This window comes from Pocillopora verrucosa, chromosome 11, assembly GCF_036669915.1.
Source record: "Pocillopora verrucosa isolate sample1 chromosome 11, ASM3666991v2, whole genome shotgun sequence".
Taxonomy (NCBI): domain Eukaryota; kingdom Metazoa; phylum Cnidaria; class Anthozoa; order Scleractinia; family Pocilloporidae; genus Pocillopora; species Pocillopora verrucosa.
In genome coordinates, this window is record NC_089322.1 from 7,034,718 (window position 1) to 7,049,951 (window position 15,234).

The 15,234-nt window shown below is 38.6% G+C and overlaps 2 protein-coding genes across 3 annotated transcripts; both read right to left on the reverse strand.

Moving 5' to 3' along the window:
* Positions 1 to 893: 893 nt before the first annotated feature.
* On the reverse strand, positions 894 to 6,664 carry LOC131783789 (neuropeptide FF receptor 1-like). 2 transcript variants are annotated; one of them, XM_066174530.1, is made up of 2 exons: positions 6,402 to 6,664; positions 894 to 3,390 (listed from the first exon to the last, which is right to left on the reverse strand). In XM_066174530.1, exon 2 carries the CDS (start codon positions 3,244 to 3,246, stop codon positions 1,780 to 1,782), a length of 1,467 nt encoding a protein of 488 aa, XP_066030627.1. In that variant the 5' UTR covers positions 3,247 to 3,390; positions 6,402 to 6,664; the 3' UTR covers positions 894 to 1,779. The 2 variants fall into 2 exon arrangements, with proteins under 2 accessions (XP_066030627.1, XP_066030626.1); XM_066174529.1 differs by lacking the exon at positions 6,402 to 6,664 and adding an exon at positions 3,540 to 3,604.
* Positions 6,665 to 10,201: 3,537 nt separating this feature from the next.
* LOC131783706 (neuropeptide Y receptor type 2) lies at positions 10,202 to 13,410 on the reverse strand. The gene has a single exon (XM_059100470.2). The coding sequence runs from the start codon at positions 13,146 to 13,148 to the stop codon at positions 11,499 to 11,501; it is 1,650 nt and encodes a 549-aa protein (XP_058956453.1). The 5' UTR covers positions 13,149 to 13,410; the 3' UTR covers positions 10,202 to 11,498.
* Positions 13,411 to 15,234: the final 1,824 nt, after the last annotated feature.

Sequence of the window (15,234 nt, forward strand, 5' to 3'; positions counted from 1 at the left end):
GTTTGCGGACGTCATGAGCGTGCACAATAGGAATATGAAGCACGCTCGCGCTATTGAATTTGATTAGACAAATTTTCTAGCTATGTTAGAATTTAAAGCGATCACAGCATCATATCACAAAACACGAAGCAAAACTAAAAGATATCACGAAAACTTTAGATTATCAGTGAAGGAAAGACCTTCATCATGATCAGTTTTTTGAAAATGCGTCAGACTGGGGAAAATTTGATAAAAAACTGAGCAAGAAAATTTGCTGAGAAAAATATCAGCGATGATGAGATGAGAATAAATTTAGTGAAATGACTGAAGTTCAAAAAGGGTTTTTAGGTAGAGAGTTTCGTTTAAGTGCTAGATCCTCGGCAAACCTCTCCCCAACTCGTCTAGCAGGCGGAGAAACGTACGTCTTGCCGCGCCAATAATGAGGACCTAGCAACCTTTGAATCTAAACATAGCGTGACAAATTTAATTTTTGATGATGATTGATTGATTTTGCATGTGTTTATTCCGTGCTTTGAGAGATGTTTCTGTCGTCCTGCTTGTGTAGAGATTTTTATCATCTGATGTCATGGGACAAGTCTTGAAAAATTAGAACTAAAACATGTAACGTGTAAATATGAAAGTAGTCTTCAAATCAGACAATTCTCCAACTTTTCGTGCAACTTTTGACAGGATTCATTCATTTGTCGACGCTCAGAATCCCAGCGGCGAGCCATTTGACCTGGGGCAATGATTTAAGAGCTAATCAAGCGCCTTTTTTTAAGATTGTTTACTAAAATATTCAATTAACACATCAAAACAAAACAATCTAATCACTCAGGACACTGCACAGTTGGAGTTCCCGCAAAACTTAATTAACAATTACACGGGCCAAAGCAAGTACTTTTAAGCAGTTTTTTATTGTCTTGATGATAGAATTTTAACAGCTGAGAAGATCTTTCAGTCAACGACCCTCTCGATATCTGCTAAGCAAGAGAGAAAGCGATCATAAAGTTGTTTCTAATAATAATCAGATTAATTATAAAGCGCTTAAAACTGTGCACTTTCAGTTAGGCGGATGAACCTAGCCCCCTTAAATTTCAATCAAGTCTGCATAGAATAATATATTTGTAATTTGATGTATTAACATGTTTTTCATGTCTGTTGTTAAGGAGATTAAATTTTTTTCGTGACAACAAGACGGTCCATCTTATACGTGTATACATATACATGTATAATTATATATGTGTGTATGTATATATATATATATATATATATTTATATATATATATATGGGTGTATGTATGTATGTATACTCACATACATCGATAAGAGACTTGAAAAGTGAATCACGAATAAATGAGGAAGTCGTAGCATAAGGTAAATACTTAATAAATAAGATGAAGTGGAATCTTGGACTATTGGACTATTTTTTGGACTTACTTGTTTTTCATGTCTGTTGTTGAGGAGATTACGAGCTTTTTGTCGTGATAACAAGATGGTCCATCTTATACACACACACACGCACATACACACAAATATATAAGCGTCTTGAAAATTGAATCACGAATAATTAAGAAATTGTTTTGAAAATGTGTCAGTAAGTTGTATTTGAGGTCACATTAACGCAGGTTCTGGGCATTTCCTTTGAAAATACCGCTCTACAAAATATTTACGGTACGGTGAGGTTAAGGCTACAGTTTCTTCGGAGAGACACAACTTAACCTTCTCTTGTCATTCTAAAAATTTTAATTTTCAGAAATTCTTTCAGTATTTTGATAAACCTCACGAATAATTTCCTTACTAACAGTCTGTCTGGGGAAGACCCGCAAGTGACTCTAACCTGTCCAACTCGATGGTTAAATCGCTTTCGTAAAAGGAAACGTTTATAGATATTTTGCAGTTAGCATTCGAAATGCAAGGATCCGAGGCACTGTTCAAAGCTGGGAAACCCAGCGTATCTCCACTGAGATAGTTCGAAACATGGGTCGCTTTCGAATGACTACACGGTTGGTCCATTGAAGGGATATCCAAGCACTTTTTCATTTTGTTGCCGTTATGATTTGTATTTGACTGGTGATCCAAAAAGTTCCCTGAATGTCTTGGAATACTTTGAAATGATCCTCTGGGTGTTAGAAACCTTGGTGTGCTCAATGACCCACGTGGTGTCAGCCACAAAGGAGCGTACTTTCCATTTCCAACGGGAGAACTGCTGTTGGATTGCAGAGAGCTATCATCTCCGCAAGAGGATAGATGTCTGGAGACGGCCACAAACCCCTGGTGAAAATCGCGGTTAAACTTGTAGAAGATAAATGGATTCAAACAGCTATTGGCGTATGTAAAAAGACGGCAGATGACGGCTATAGTTGGGTAGAGTCTGTGGGTTTTCCCTCCAGCAAAGTCTCCCCAAATCCATAGGACCTCAATGGGCAACGTAAACAAAGCGAATATCACAACGATGGCCACAAAAACTTTAGTAACTTGAGCGTTATGGTCACGGTGCTGACGAAAGTGTTTATCTAGGGTGTTGTTTAGGCTTCCATCCTCTGAGGCTTTTGGACTGTTGTCCGGTTTTGGTGACCCATTTCTTCTATCCTTCGACGATGCAGATGAAAACGATAAGGAACGTGCCTTGCTCGTGGTCATGAAGAGATTCCTTGCTGTGTGGATGTACATGAAGGCCATGAACATCAGAGGGAGAGCGTACTGGGCAAGAAACAGAACAAATGTGTAAATCTTGGAGAGGACTTCGTTAGGCCAAACTTCTCCACAAACGGAATTTGGTGACAATCGCGAGGTTATCAAATAGGGAATGACCAAGATCCCTGAAAAGCAGTGAACAAACGCAATAAGCTTCTTGACGGTTCTTGTGTCCAAACGCTGCTTGAATGGATGCATCAGTGTCCTGTATCGATCCAGTGAGATTGCTGCCAGTGTGAGGGATGAAGAAGTCGCAAACAAAGTTGCGGCCACTGGAAACATCTTGCACAAGAAGGACCCGAATGGCCACTTGCCACTGTTTTCTACCAACGCCATTTCAAGAGGAATGCTAATCAGTGGGGTAAGCAAATCGCACAAAGCGAGATTCACAATGAAAAGATTGCCGGGAACGCGCTTCAAATGTTTAAACCTGCAAATTATTGTTATGACCAAAGCATTGCCTACGATGCTTAGGATTAAGATGATAACGTAGAGAAGAGTCATTATCGCTTTGACTGCCATCTGGTCGCGAAACAAGTTTTGTACGTTTGGTTCTGCTGTCGAGTTCATCTTGCCTTCTCTGAAATGGTGAGATATTACGCTGTGCACAAGTTCTTTAACACTGGGGAGAGTGATGCGTCGGGTAATACCTTGCAAGAAGGCTTGGAATTTCCTTCAGCGTAAGAAATTAATCCAGCTCACGTACTGAAATTCCTTGAAGCAGATAAACAGGATGCTAAAGTGAGTTCGTGGCATGAGTCATTAACATGTGTGTTTACGTAAAACTGAACTTGTAGCTTAAGGTAATTTCATACTAAATGGCCGAAAGCGATGTAATAAAATGATCTGATAGCCACTATTACCCCCTCGTAGTGGGTGTCAAGTTTGCTGTTTCATCATCGTCGAAGCTTGAGCCAAGATTTTTTTCCTTGCTTGCACCGGCAACAATTTTGATCCAACTTAAGTCAAGATCAGTTTTATCTCTTCCAGCTCTTAAATTTCAATGTTCGAAAGTTGATGCTTATTTAATAACACTTTAAGACAATATCAAAGATATCTCTTAATTTATTTTAAGGCGTTTAACCTAGGTCGCAAGTGAAATGATCTGTTGTACAAATGAATGATGACGCAGAAAACGTGCTTTGCTCCGAATCCAGTTGCGTCGCACGTACCATCAAGAAGAATTTCATAAACCCTGCAAATTAAATATAGAACTGTTTCATCGAAGTTAATTATGTAATTACCTCACATAAGTAAATATCACGTTCAATAAGCGGATCAATTGAAAATTTAGTTTGCTTTGTAGAAATATATTTTGAGATGTTTACAAAAGCAAAGTATAGGTTAAAATCAAAAGGTTTGCTATGCTTGTTATTTGTATTGTTAGTCTGACCTTCTATTCTGATCCGGCAAAAGAACACACCCGTATAGCTTTTATCTCCTTTAAATCTGTTTGGTATGACGGAAAAGTAAAAAAAAAACAAAACAAAAAAAACGGTAGATTCGTTTAAAATCCTTCTCAAAAATTGGCATATATCTTTCTGTTTTGTCAGGTATTGATAGTCTCCTCTTTTCCCACAAGAATAACATAACGCGTCTTATTTCCAATTGCGGTTTGAGTAAAAAAACACCATATATTGTCCATGAGCGTCCAAACAGATCAAAGAAGTCAGATAATTTCTGTTTGTCTGAGCGTTCTCAAGGAACCATTTACAACCGTTACCAAGGTGTCAGTAGCACTTCAATTGAGTAGTAAAAGAGATTTAGGATTTTTGAATGCGAAGTAATTGCTTGGTTTATGTCTTCAGTTCAACAGACTTTCATTACGAGAAAAAAAAAATTGGGATTACCCGGTTAAAGTCTGTTTTGTTGTTGAGGAAGCACGCTTAAAGAGACAGCTTTTAATTGGAATGAAGCGTCATAATGTTATATCGTCTGTTCGGCTCAAAGGTTTTGGATTGAGCACTTCTTTTACCAGAAGTTCAACCGCTAATGCCACTTGAATTGAGGATCATTTCCTTGTTTCAATTTCCTCCTTTCAACAGCGGTCAAAGCAGATCTAAGCACAAGAACATTAGAACTTGTTGATTTGCTCTGATTACACAGTTGAAAAGATACCGCGTAATTGCTTTGAACAAATTGAATTAAGGAACCAAAATAAGGTCACATCGAAAGGATCGTGAGTTTGTTTATTCTTACGGAATTAGTTGATTAATCCATGAAACATCATATCAATATCAGTTAACCCTTTCACTCCCATTAGTGATCAAGACAGAATTACTCCTTACACTATCAGTACAATATCAAGAAGATAAGTGATGAGAATCGAGAAAAATGTCAGTTTGGGGACCATTGGTTGATCTAATACCAAATTATCCGAACTAACATCATGAAAATTCTATGGTAAATAAAAAGGAAAATTACTAATGAGATCGTAGGAGTGAAAGGGTTAAAGAGTGAGGGACAATTTACTGCAGTTGTTGTCGATCTGTTTTCAATTTACTTATTGACCTTGTTTGCTTGAAAACAGAATAGGAAAGATGCTAAATTTTGAGCTCGGTAAAGAAATAGCGAAAGAAGTTTTCTCGTAGAGTCTCTGAGGTCCAGTAGTATAGCATTGGTGCGCGGAATCCGAAGGTTTGAGGTTCGATTCCTCAAAGGGGGGGGGGGGGGAGGGCTGGGGATGTTTTTTTGTCGCAGGCTCGCGACAAGACGAGAAGACATATTTCGCTACTTTGTTTTCAGCATCATCTCGCCTGGTTGTTTACCTCATCGAAGCCGGGTTCCACTATGATGAATTTCTCTGTTTGTTTGTTTGTTTTTTTTTCAAGAAAGATGTTTTTCGTCTAGTTAAAAGTGTAGGGCAAGATAAATATTTGCAGATTCTGCGCTCCGATGCCCTACAGTTCAGAGGAATAATTCTATGGTGACATAGGCCAGCTGAAGCACTTGATGTGAAAAAGAAAACATGGTGTACGAGGAAGAACAACCTTATTCACTTTTACTCACTTGTACTTTATTTTACTCGTGCTTCTACCAACCTCGATTCATAAAGGAAACAGAAGTCGGTATCGGTGTCGTAGCTGTTGTCGATATACACGACGTTGTGAGAATGAACGTGGGAGGAACTTAAAATTACCAAGTAGTGCGATTAAAAAAAGGGAATGAAAAGAAAAGGCCTCTGACTAAAGAGGACGGCAAAAGTTAGAGAAAACTAGCACAGTTTTTCTCTGATAATATTCAAATCAGAAAATTCATGTTAAAAAATTCCTTGAGTGGAAAGATCTTTCTCAAGCATAAGAATTGCTACAATTGTTTTAATTTCAATTTGCAATACTCGTTTTTTGATGAATCAATGTGATAAATACCTTATGCATGTCAAGGAAATACCGTTCATGGAAATCATTACAAGTATTTCCGCTTCATTCGCCTTTATGAGCTGTTGATCATATTCAATCCTGTTGTTGAGACCTAATTAATCATTATGACAAATCAGAAAATTCCAGGAAGACATGCCCGAGCAAACAGGAAAAGGAAAAAAAAGCCGTGTTTGTAACAGAAGGTTCACTTGCCGTTTAGTCTCCAGTTAATTAAAAATAGCAATATCAGCTTCAAAATTCAAGACAGCCTCATGTTAACAAGCATTTCGGAATAAAAGATGATGTTTGTTCGATATGAATATCATCGGACTTTCACTGTAATGTTTAGAGTTCCAAATAACTCACCTCTTAGATTTTAAAATTAGTGGCTTGAACATGTCTCATCCTATGTCAGTTGTTTATCGTCAAAAATGAATCCTTCATGTTTTCCACTTACAGTCCAAGCGATCCTTCGCCAGCCTTTGCGGATCTCATTTCTTTTTCGCCTGATCTTACTTCTTTGGAGTTTGGGAGACGACCACACTTTATGAGCCACGTCTACTGTGTCGACAAAAAGGCGAATACACGTTCTTTAGAAGCCGTTGAAGTTTTCTTGATCACTGAGATCCTTGCTCTTCTGTGAGTGTTCCTCGTTCTGAGAAATGCGATTGCCTTTCTCAGTGATACTGAACACAGGAATACTATTTTCAGCGAGCAAAGTCAACGCCTCATAACACTTGAAGGAAAATGTTTTTGCCATTGATTGCCTTAGAATCCTAGCGTGGAAGACTACAAAGAGTGACTAACTACTAAGAGTGACTGACGTTTCGAGCGTTAGCCCTTCGTCAGAGCTATGACGAAGGGCTAACGCTCCAACGGTGGCAAATTTCCGTTATCAGTTGATAATACCAAATTACCCTAATATACTCTACCACGGACGCAGCAACAAAGTTTCTTTAGAAAGTTACTCCTTTAAGAATTTTGCTGTTTGGTTTCTCGCACAGGCATGACTTGAAAAAAAAACCATACGGCCCTGCCAAGTTGTTTTGATAAAATGATCTTTTACAAAAGATCTTAAAGGCTGGAGGTTACGAAAATGATGCGAGTTCATCCACTAAGTAGATCCAGCTGCTTTCTACACTGGCAGTAAGCAATGTCGTTTCGATGTTGACTGCTTCTCTGCTTGAGGTGTGCCGCCGTTTTTTCATATCCGGGCTACGTACATGCGTCAAGAATACTGAGTTGTTCAAATGTACGCTTTATGGGTAGTGTAAACTTTACCTGTGATTCCTCTTGCTCCTACCGAAGAAGAAGAAGTCTTAAACTACCTTACCACCCTGGGGTTTCCATGACCGATCGCGAGCCCTTACTTCATCTGAGGACTGAGGAGATGGTTTTTACCGCCAGCGAGCCAAGAATCACTTTAATTTGTAGTTCATGAAAAGCTCTTTTTTAGCTGATCCTCAAAAGGTTATGGCGCATGCTCCATAGTTTCATTGCAAGATCGGCAACCGCTTTTTGTTCAAAGTTTCAACGTACCAATAGTTTTCTCCACTCTGGAAGGGTGCGACGGTTATGTAAAATAGCTGACCCATATGCGCTGGCTTCCATGATCAGATGATGATGCCATTTGTGAGGACAGAAAGCCGATTATTAATAAATATAATCATTCCTCGGCAGTGACAGACCACGCGAGCATACAGTTTTAGGAGGAGGGTTAAACTAGTGCCAGCTCCTTTCCAACTTTTCTTTGAATCGAAGGAGTCCTGGACGAAAATAATGTAATCGCGGCATAAACGGCTTCAGAGCAAAATATGGGATTGTCAAAGTTATTTCTGCTCATAGTTGTTTGACATGAATTAATATAAGCTCTTAAGAATTTATTTAAGAAAACTAAATTTATCCAATTAAAGGGAAGAACTGCGAAAAAATAAAAGATTTCTCTTTCTATTCATGATCACAACCCATGAGTGTCGAAATGAAGTAAAACGCATGGCGAAGTTTCCCACAGTGAGACTCTTCCTTTATATATTTCTATTTCGACAACTTGAAATTCAGCTTAAGAAAACTGACATTTTAGAGGGTGACTCAAGAACTTTTTTTGCATTTGGTTTCGCACATCGAGAATTTTAGGAGTCGGAGTGAAATCAAGAAGGCGAAGCAAGGCGAATTAATTTCTCTGTTTGTTTGTCTGTTTGTTTGTTTTTTTCAAAAAAGGTGTTTTTCGTCCTGTGTAGGACAAGGTAAATATTTGCAGATTCTGCGCTCCGATGCCCTACAATTCAGAAGAATAGTTCTATGGTGGCATGGGCCAGCTGAAGCACTTGATGTGAGAAAGAAAACATGGTGCTCGAGGAAGATTTGTGTAAATAATCTGAGGTTTTTTCATATAACATGTGGCAATACTTATAGATATCGGTGTACAAAAAGACGTTTTACCGCTTCCAGACTTCTTTACGTTAGTAGTGATGACGAGAATAAGGAAGATCCTAGACGAGAAAACTGCCTTTTTCGTCCACGTTTCACTTGGCGCAATCTTGTGCGATTTTCTTAAGAGTATGTTAAGAGTATTTTCCTTGGGATCAATGAAAGAAGATTGTATTATCTTGTGATATCAGGCGTTTTCAGTATTTTGTCGAGGGAGGGCTATGGTGTGGCAGCACAAGAACCTGCAGATCGAAGAGAAAAGAAAGCCTTTAAAAGAAGTCATTTAATTTCCTGTCAGATCCTGATATCGCTCGTACTTGTTTTAGGGAGCAATATATAAACCTTTTAGATATCACAAACCTGATAAGCTTTCAACAAAATGCGGAAAGCTTAGTCGGACAAAAATTCCGACGAAAAGTCAGCCTCTCAGCATATTGTGCTATTTCAAGAATTCATCATACGTATTCTATCTCTGTCGGTTAGCTAACACGGTAAGATCAATGAATGAGATAAAATGAAGGCTGAAAAAGCTTAATAAATTCCCTGCATCTTCACAGCCGTACCTTCAGCAATTCAAGTATTTGATTCCTTAAAAATATGTTTACAATAAATTCTAGTCGATAATAATCAACATAAGATATTAAAATCGCAGAAGGATGATAATATCTATTTTAAACAACTCCAGCTGAGTTTTAATTTAATTTCTTAACAACAATGAAGGTTTGCCGGTATTATAAAGTTACAGCAAACACCTTCAGAGTTCCTGTACTCTTTTGTTCCCATCTGTTGTCGGTTGTAGGCAGTTTGGCCAAAATCTGTGGTGAGTGTAAAACCAAACCAACTTGGCCTTTCTGTTTTGATGTGCCATTTACTTTGCTCATTTTGACCCCAATAATTATGAAATTTTTCTGATACTACTGGGTAATGTTATACCTCTGTTTCAAATTAATTTAAAGTAAGTGTTTGTTTTCGTCAAAGTGGTTTATCCTACTCAGTTCATACCCCCAGGCCGAAACGAGGGCAAAAGGATATAGATTTACTTCAACGAAACATGACAACCGCCACGAATGAACCACAGATTGCTATTTCCTATATAGCGAAAACATTCATGAACTTAACTGTCGATGCGTGATTTATTTAGAAGTGATCTCACTTGTCAATTTGCTTGAGAAAATTCGGACGTGTATTGCACCGATCTTGATTCAAAAATGGCTCCAAAAAAAATTCCCCCAACCATACCCTAACAATAAAATTAAGATTGCCATAAATGGACCAAAGTATTTGACTCCTTCAGCCTCAAAACAATTCTTTCTGAAAATAAACTTTTTCTTAACCCCATGATATTTTCAAAATTTAGAAAATCAAAAATTGCAGCTCGAAAAAGTTCTGTTTAGCCCGGGTGATACTGACTCAACAGAAGCTAGATAAATGTTATCATTCGTAGTTTTATTTGCTTGGCACTCAATTTGAAAGTTACTGATTGTAGAGCTTATCCGAATATATGCGTACCTTTTCTGTGAGGTTTAACCGCCTTCAATATGGATTCAAGGTTGTTGCCTCACGTATAGAAATCAACCGCTGTCGCAATAGCGAATACTCCAGTTCAGGTGCGAAGTTAATTAAAAACATATTTTGTATAACCATCGTGGGGTTTCAAAGTGGGCATGTTTATTTTTTAGCAGGTCATAGAACTTTCCTATCTCGTTTCAAAATGGAATTGAATCCTTTAAAGGCGAAAAAGTTCAAAAAGTGCTTTTAATTAAAATCAAAGGCAATGGCCTCAGCGCTGACTGGTACTGAAGCAATTAAATTTAACAAGATGGTAATTTAATAAGATATAACTTCTCTTAATTGCTTTCTTTTAGTACAACATTATTATGAAATCAAGAACGCACATCTTAATCTTCATTAAATCTCGAGTTTACTCTCGTTTGCCCGCCTCCAAGTACAAAAAATTAATTAACTACGAAACATGCTGTGCAACCACAATGAAAATCACTGCATGTGAAATTTTTCTATTTTGAAAACTTATTTCCCGTGTCTTACAGAAGAAAAGAACATTCGATAGGGTTGACCTCAGTTGTCAAGTTGTTTGTTTAACTCTAGACGGCGTTCATTGTATCAATTTATAAATATCCTGTGTGCTCGGCCACAACGGTTAAGAAAAGCAATACTAGCCCGAATTGCATGTTTCAAAAGGTACATCTTTTATTGTTTACTATAAATTCTATGTTATTTCCTTACTGTTCTCAAAGTAAGGTTATCAGGTCGAAATTTTCTCTTAATTTAAAATAAACAAATCCCTAATCATAACAAAATTTGGTTAAAAAAATCTACAAAGTAATTCCTATGTAAATAATCAGTCTTTTGCATAAGAGCTTTATTCAAATACTGTTTGTTAATAGGATCTCGAAAACTTTACGCGAATCGCATTTGCAATTTTCATTTCCTTTACCAAATCTCGAAACAGATAAAACGGAAAAGCTTGCAAAGACTTCCTCTGCACGTATCAGAGGGAGTGTTTCAAAATAAGAAAATTTGTCGAAGTTGCGACGAATTACGATGGATGAACAAACTTGAAAAAAACCAGGCGCTTATTGACAAAATGAATGACGCATTTGAAAGAGATTTACAATGGACTTGTCGCCAGCTATTCAAAAGCAGCGACTTAATCTGTTAATGATACATGAGGCAAACCCAAATAAAACATTCCATTCTTGAAATTGTGTCGAGAACAAGCACTCTAAGCTGAAATTTATGTTGTTCTGTTAATGAGAGAAATGTCTGGAACGATAAATATCGACCTAAAACAATTCATTTCAACGTCTAGTCATTTTGAAATAATTTGTAAATCGCTTTGAACAGGAAATGTAAAAACACATGATGAACCGGTTCTTGTCAGTCAACCAAGTTTGTTTGCTAATTTACCCTCTTAAAATAAAATTCTTTTGTTATGCTCTCCACGATGGGGGGAGACGTTGTCTTACAAATGGCTTTAAAGAAATCTTACCATCTCCCACAATGTTCTGGGTTTATTTAAAGAATTGTCTCTTTTTCCGCGCTCAACTGGGCGCTTAAAATGTTCTTCTCCTTCAAAGGGAATGGAATTTCCCGTTGCGTTCCGTACTGACTGCTTTTGTCTCCTCTGGAGACGTCAAGTTCGCGGCAGAGTTTGTTCAAAAGAGCTTCCGTTTCTCGTAGCCATATCATAGTATCGCTATCTGAGTCTTGATGTAGAAGATGGCTGTTTAATGAGTTATCATACAGCGAGTTACGAATTTCCGGCTTAGCGGCGACGCTTTCTTTAGGAATTTTATCACCGCTTGGTTTCGTTTTGTTCAAATTGTTGTTTTCTTCCGTTTCACTTTTCGTCCTGAATTCTTTTGTTGGCAGTTTAGAGATGGACTCTTGATCTAAGTTTGTCCTTAAAGCTCCTTGGTGTACCACACCATTTCCGTTACGAATTAAGCCTTCCCTTCGCAGGGAGAAATGGACAGAATTTGCATGTGTACTGTTTTCTTTAAAGCCCGAAGAACCACCATACAAAGGCGTTGAATTTGTAGACAACATTGTCTCAGTTCTTCTAATTTCTGCTTCCCTCACCTGTTTTCTCTGACTCGCCTTGCTGCACTGACACTTCAGCACTGACAAAACGCCGCGGCGAAAATTACCGTTACACACACCATAAACGAGTGGGTTTAATACAGAGTTCGCGTATGTAAAAGCGCGGCATACAAAGACTACGAGGTCTTCATGTTTCTGGAAACCAGAGGTGTTGCTAGCATATTCGTAGCTAAGCCAGAGCAATTGATGCGGCATCATGAATATCAAGAAGATAAGAACAACAAACAGAAACATTTTCGCGGTTTTCTCGTTCTGTCTTTTTCTGCGCTGAATGGAGTGAGTTGCTTTGTCCAGTGCGCTGTGGAGGAGAGTCTGCCCCGAGCTGGTTGTTGAGCTGCGCGATCTGTTTGTTTTCCCAGAACTAAGCTCAGCAGCTTTTCCAGTGTTTTTACAAAGTTTGAGGCCGATTCGCGTATAAACGACAGACATAATAACCAAAGGCAGTCCATATTGGAGCGCAAACAGCAGTACTGTGTACGCTTTGTTCAGCGAATAACCTTCGGGCCAATTTTCGCCACACGTTGGGGATTCCAAGCCAGCTGTGTATTTCAAAATGAGTACATAAGGTACAACTGCGACAGCAGAGGCAAAATGAATCGCTGTGATTATCTTAAAGCATTTACCTTTCGTGATGCGGTAACGCAGGTTAAGGGGGCAAATTATCGAGATGTACCGGTCAATTGATATCGCCACTAGAGTTAACGCAGCTGAGTTGGTTGAAAATGTAGCCAGTGGATAAATAATCCTGCATGGAACAGCTCCGTACGGCCAATAGCCGAGTTCCAGCTCTGGCAAGTCAAACGCTATACTTGAAACAGTAGTGGTAAGGTCGCAGGCTGCTAAGTTCGCTATGAATATCATTGGGACTGTTTTCATTTTCCGAAGCAAAACAACGGTTAGAATAACCAGTGTGTTCCCAGTTACGCTAAAGAGAAAGATGGAACAGAAGACTGCGTACCTTGCGATGTGGAGATCCATGGCGGCGGGTGTTTGCGATGTCGTGTTAAGCAAGTATTCAGCGCGCGTCCAAGACCTGTTAGCGTTGACAGTCGAATACAGCATCTCACCAGGACAGAAATGATCACAGTGCTACAAATCCACGAACAAGCAAAACGCTACACCAAGGCTGTGTTTCTGTTTATGTTAGACGTAACAGCTCCCTTTAAAAGGCGTGACTAAAAAAATACTGCTGAGTGTCCGACAGGAAGGTGGTAGGGAAAGGATCTTGTCTAAATTAACTGCTTTTTCATGGTTCACCCTGTCGATCAAACGCTAACATCGGACGCACAGTGAGCAAGACCGTGTAAACCGCACAGGAAACATTTGATAGGTACACTGGAGGTGAAACCGCTATGGCGCACTGATAATAATCTCGTTGCGACCACTCATCCGGCAAGAAAGAATTTTTTAAATTCTAATCAACAAAGTAAACAATGATTACATAAACTATAGACGGCGATTAATATGTTAAAAGTTTACTTTAAAGAAAGGAATCAGAAAAAAGAGGTCACGCTGCCAAAGAGACAACGAGTTATGCATACATCCGCGCAAATTTTGTCGTCAGTTGATGAAACCGTTGAGAGAATTTAATAGGCGCCAAGTGATAGACGTCTCGTGAGGTTTTTAAGGGATCAGTTTAAAGATAACGGAGCCCTGGTTATGTCTTGAAATTTTTCGCAGGATTGATCTGTTTTTAAACGTTGAGGTCTTAGAGAGTCTTTCATGGCCTCGAGAAATCCTTGTTGACCTCTCGTTAGCCGAGCATGGTGACTATGTAACATTTAGCGACTTTATGTCAGCAGGCAATTGCTTACACCACATTGACAGCAGATAAATCATTTACGAAATTTTGTTGAAGAAATCTTAGTTTGGAAGAAGCAATGATTTCATCGCTCGGTCATTTTCGCACTCTGTGATTGTCTGAGCAATTAAAAAAAACAAAAAAAACATATCCTTTGTAGCCCCATGGCAGTTGAATTCCTGTGGATGATTGCATTAAAGGGTTCGGTTCATCCCGGCTGGGTAAATGAAGGTAAAGATAACGTAATAACGACATACGTCACGAAATAAGGGTCACATTTAATTTTTCTCTTTGTTTCTGAATGTGGGAAGAATCAAACTGATTTTACGAATAATGGATTGTATTTGGAAAACAAGATTTAAATAATGTATCAGCGAACTTAGATTTGTATAAAAGAGCTCTGTGTAAAGAGTAATTTTCCAAAAATTAAAACATGTAGATTCGTGAACATAAGGTTGATTTTTGAAACAAATATCATTGTTTGTATCCCTTAGCTACTGGATTTCCGGTTGAATTAAAACAACAACAACAACAACAACGTCAACAATAAACAAAAACAGGCAGACCAACAAGCAAAGCAAAAAAAACAAACTTCAACAAAGCCAAATCTTATAAACAGGTCTTTTCGTGCAGAGTGCTCGCAGTCCTTGTAAACCTACGCTATTAATTCGCATATTGTGAAGAATCCAGCGTAAACGAAAGCAGAAATAGTGGAATGGCGGATGAAATGAAGCCTTTCCTAGTTTTTCTCCTTTTATTTGTCGTGATCTGTTTGGCTTCACCAGTTCGGAACAGTGAGACTATGTCCAGTCAAATCCATTTCCCTCGGTTTTGGAGTCCAGTCCTTTTCAGAATAACCTTCAAAGTTCAGACACGTCTAGTCCAGTCCAGTCCAGTCCAGTCATGGTGAGCATACGAGCTCACAAGCGCTGAAAACGCATCGACTGGAATCGCTCAGTGAGTTAGCTAAAATGAGTCTTATATCTGTCTCACTTTTTAGGTCAATCAGTCTCTCACACAAGGGTCAAGAGGTGTCCATCGCGAGGAAAATAACACGGAAATTTTGTTGTTGACGTAAATTTGGGATTTGTAGTACATCTTGGAAAACGCTCCAGCTTATCAGCTGCAATCCGCTATTGTCTCCCACATCTTTTATCGCCCTGATAAAAAGCGAAAGGCTTTTTCGTCTTATCACGAGCGTGAGATGAAGAAACAATTCAGCATCCCCATGAGAAATTATTGAACCTCCGCGCCTCAATGCTCTACTACTAAGCTAAAGAAGATTATATGTTAAGCTTGGCTTTAATATAAGGTAACTTGGCTCTATCAACTGAGTTAGTAGTGTAA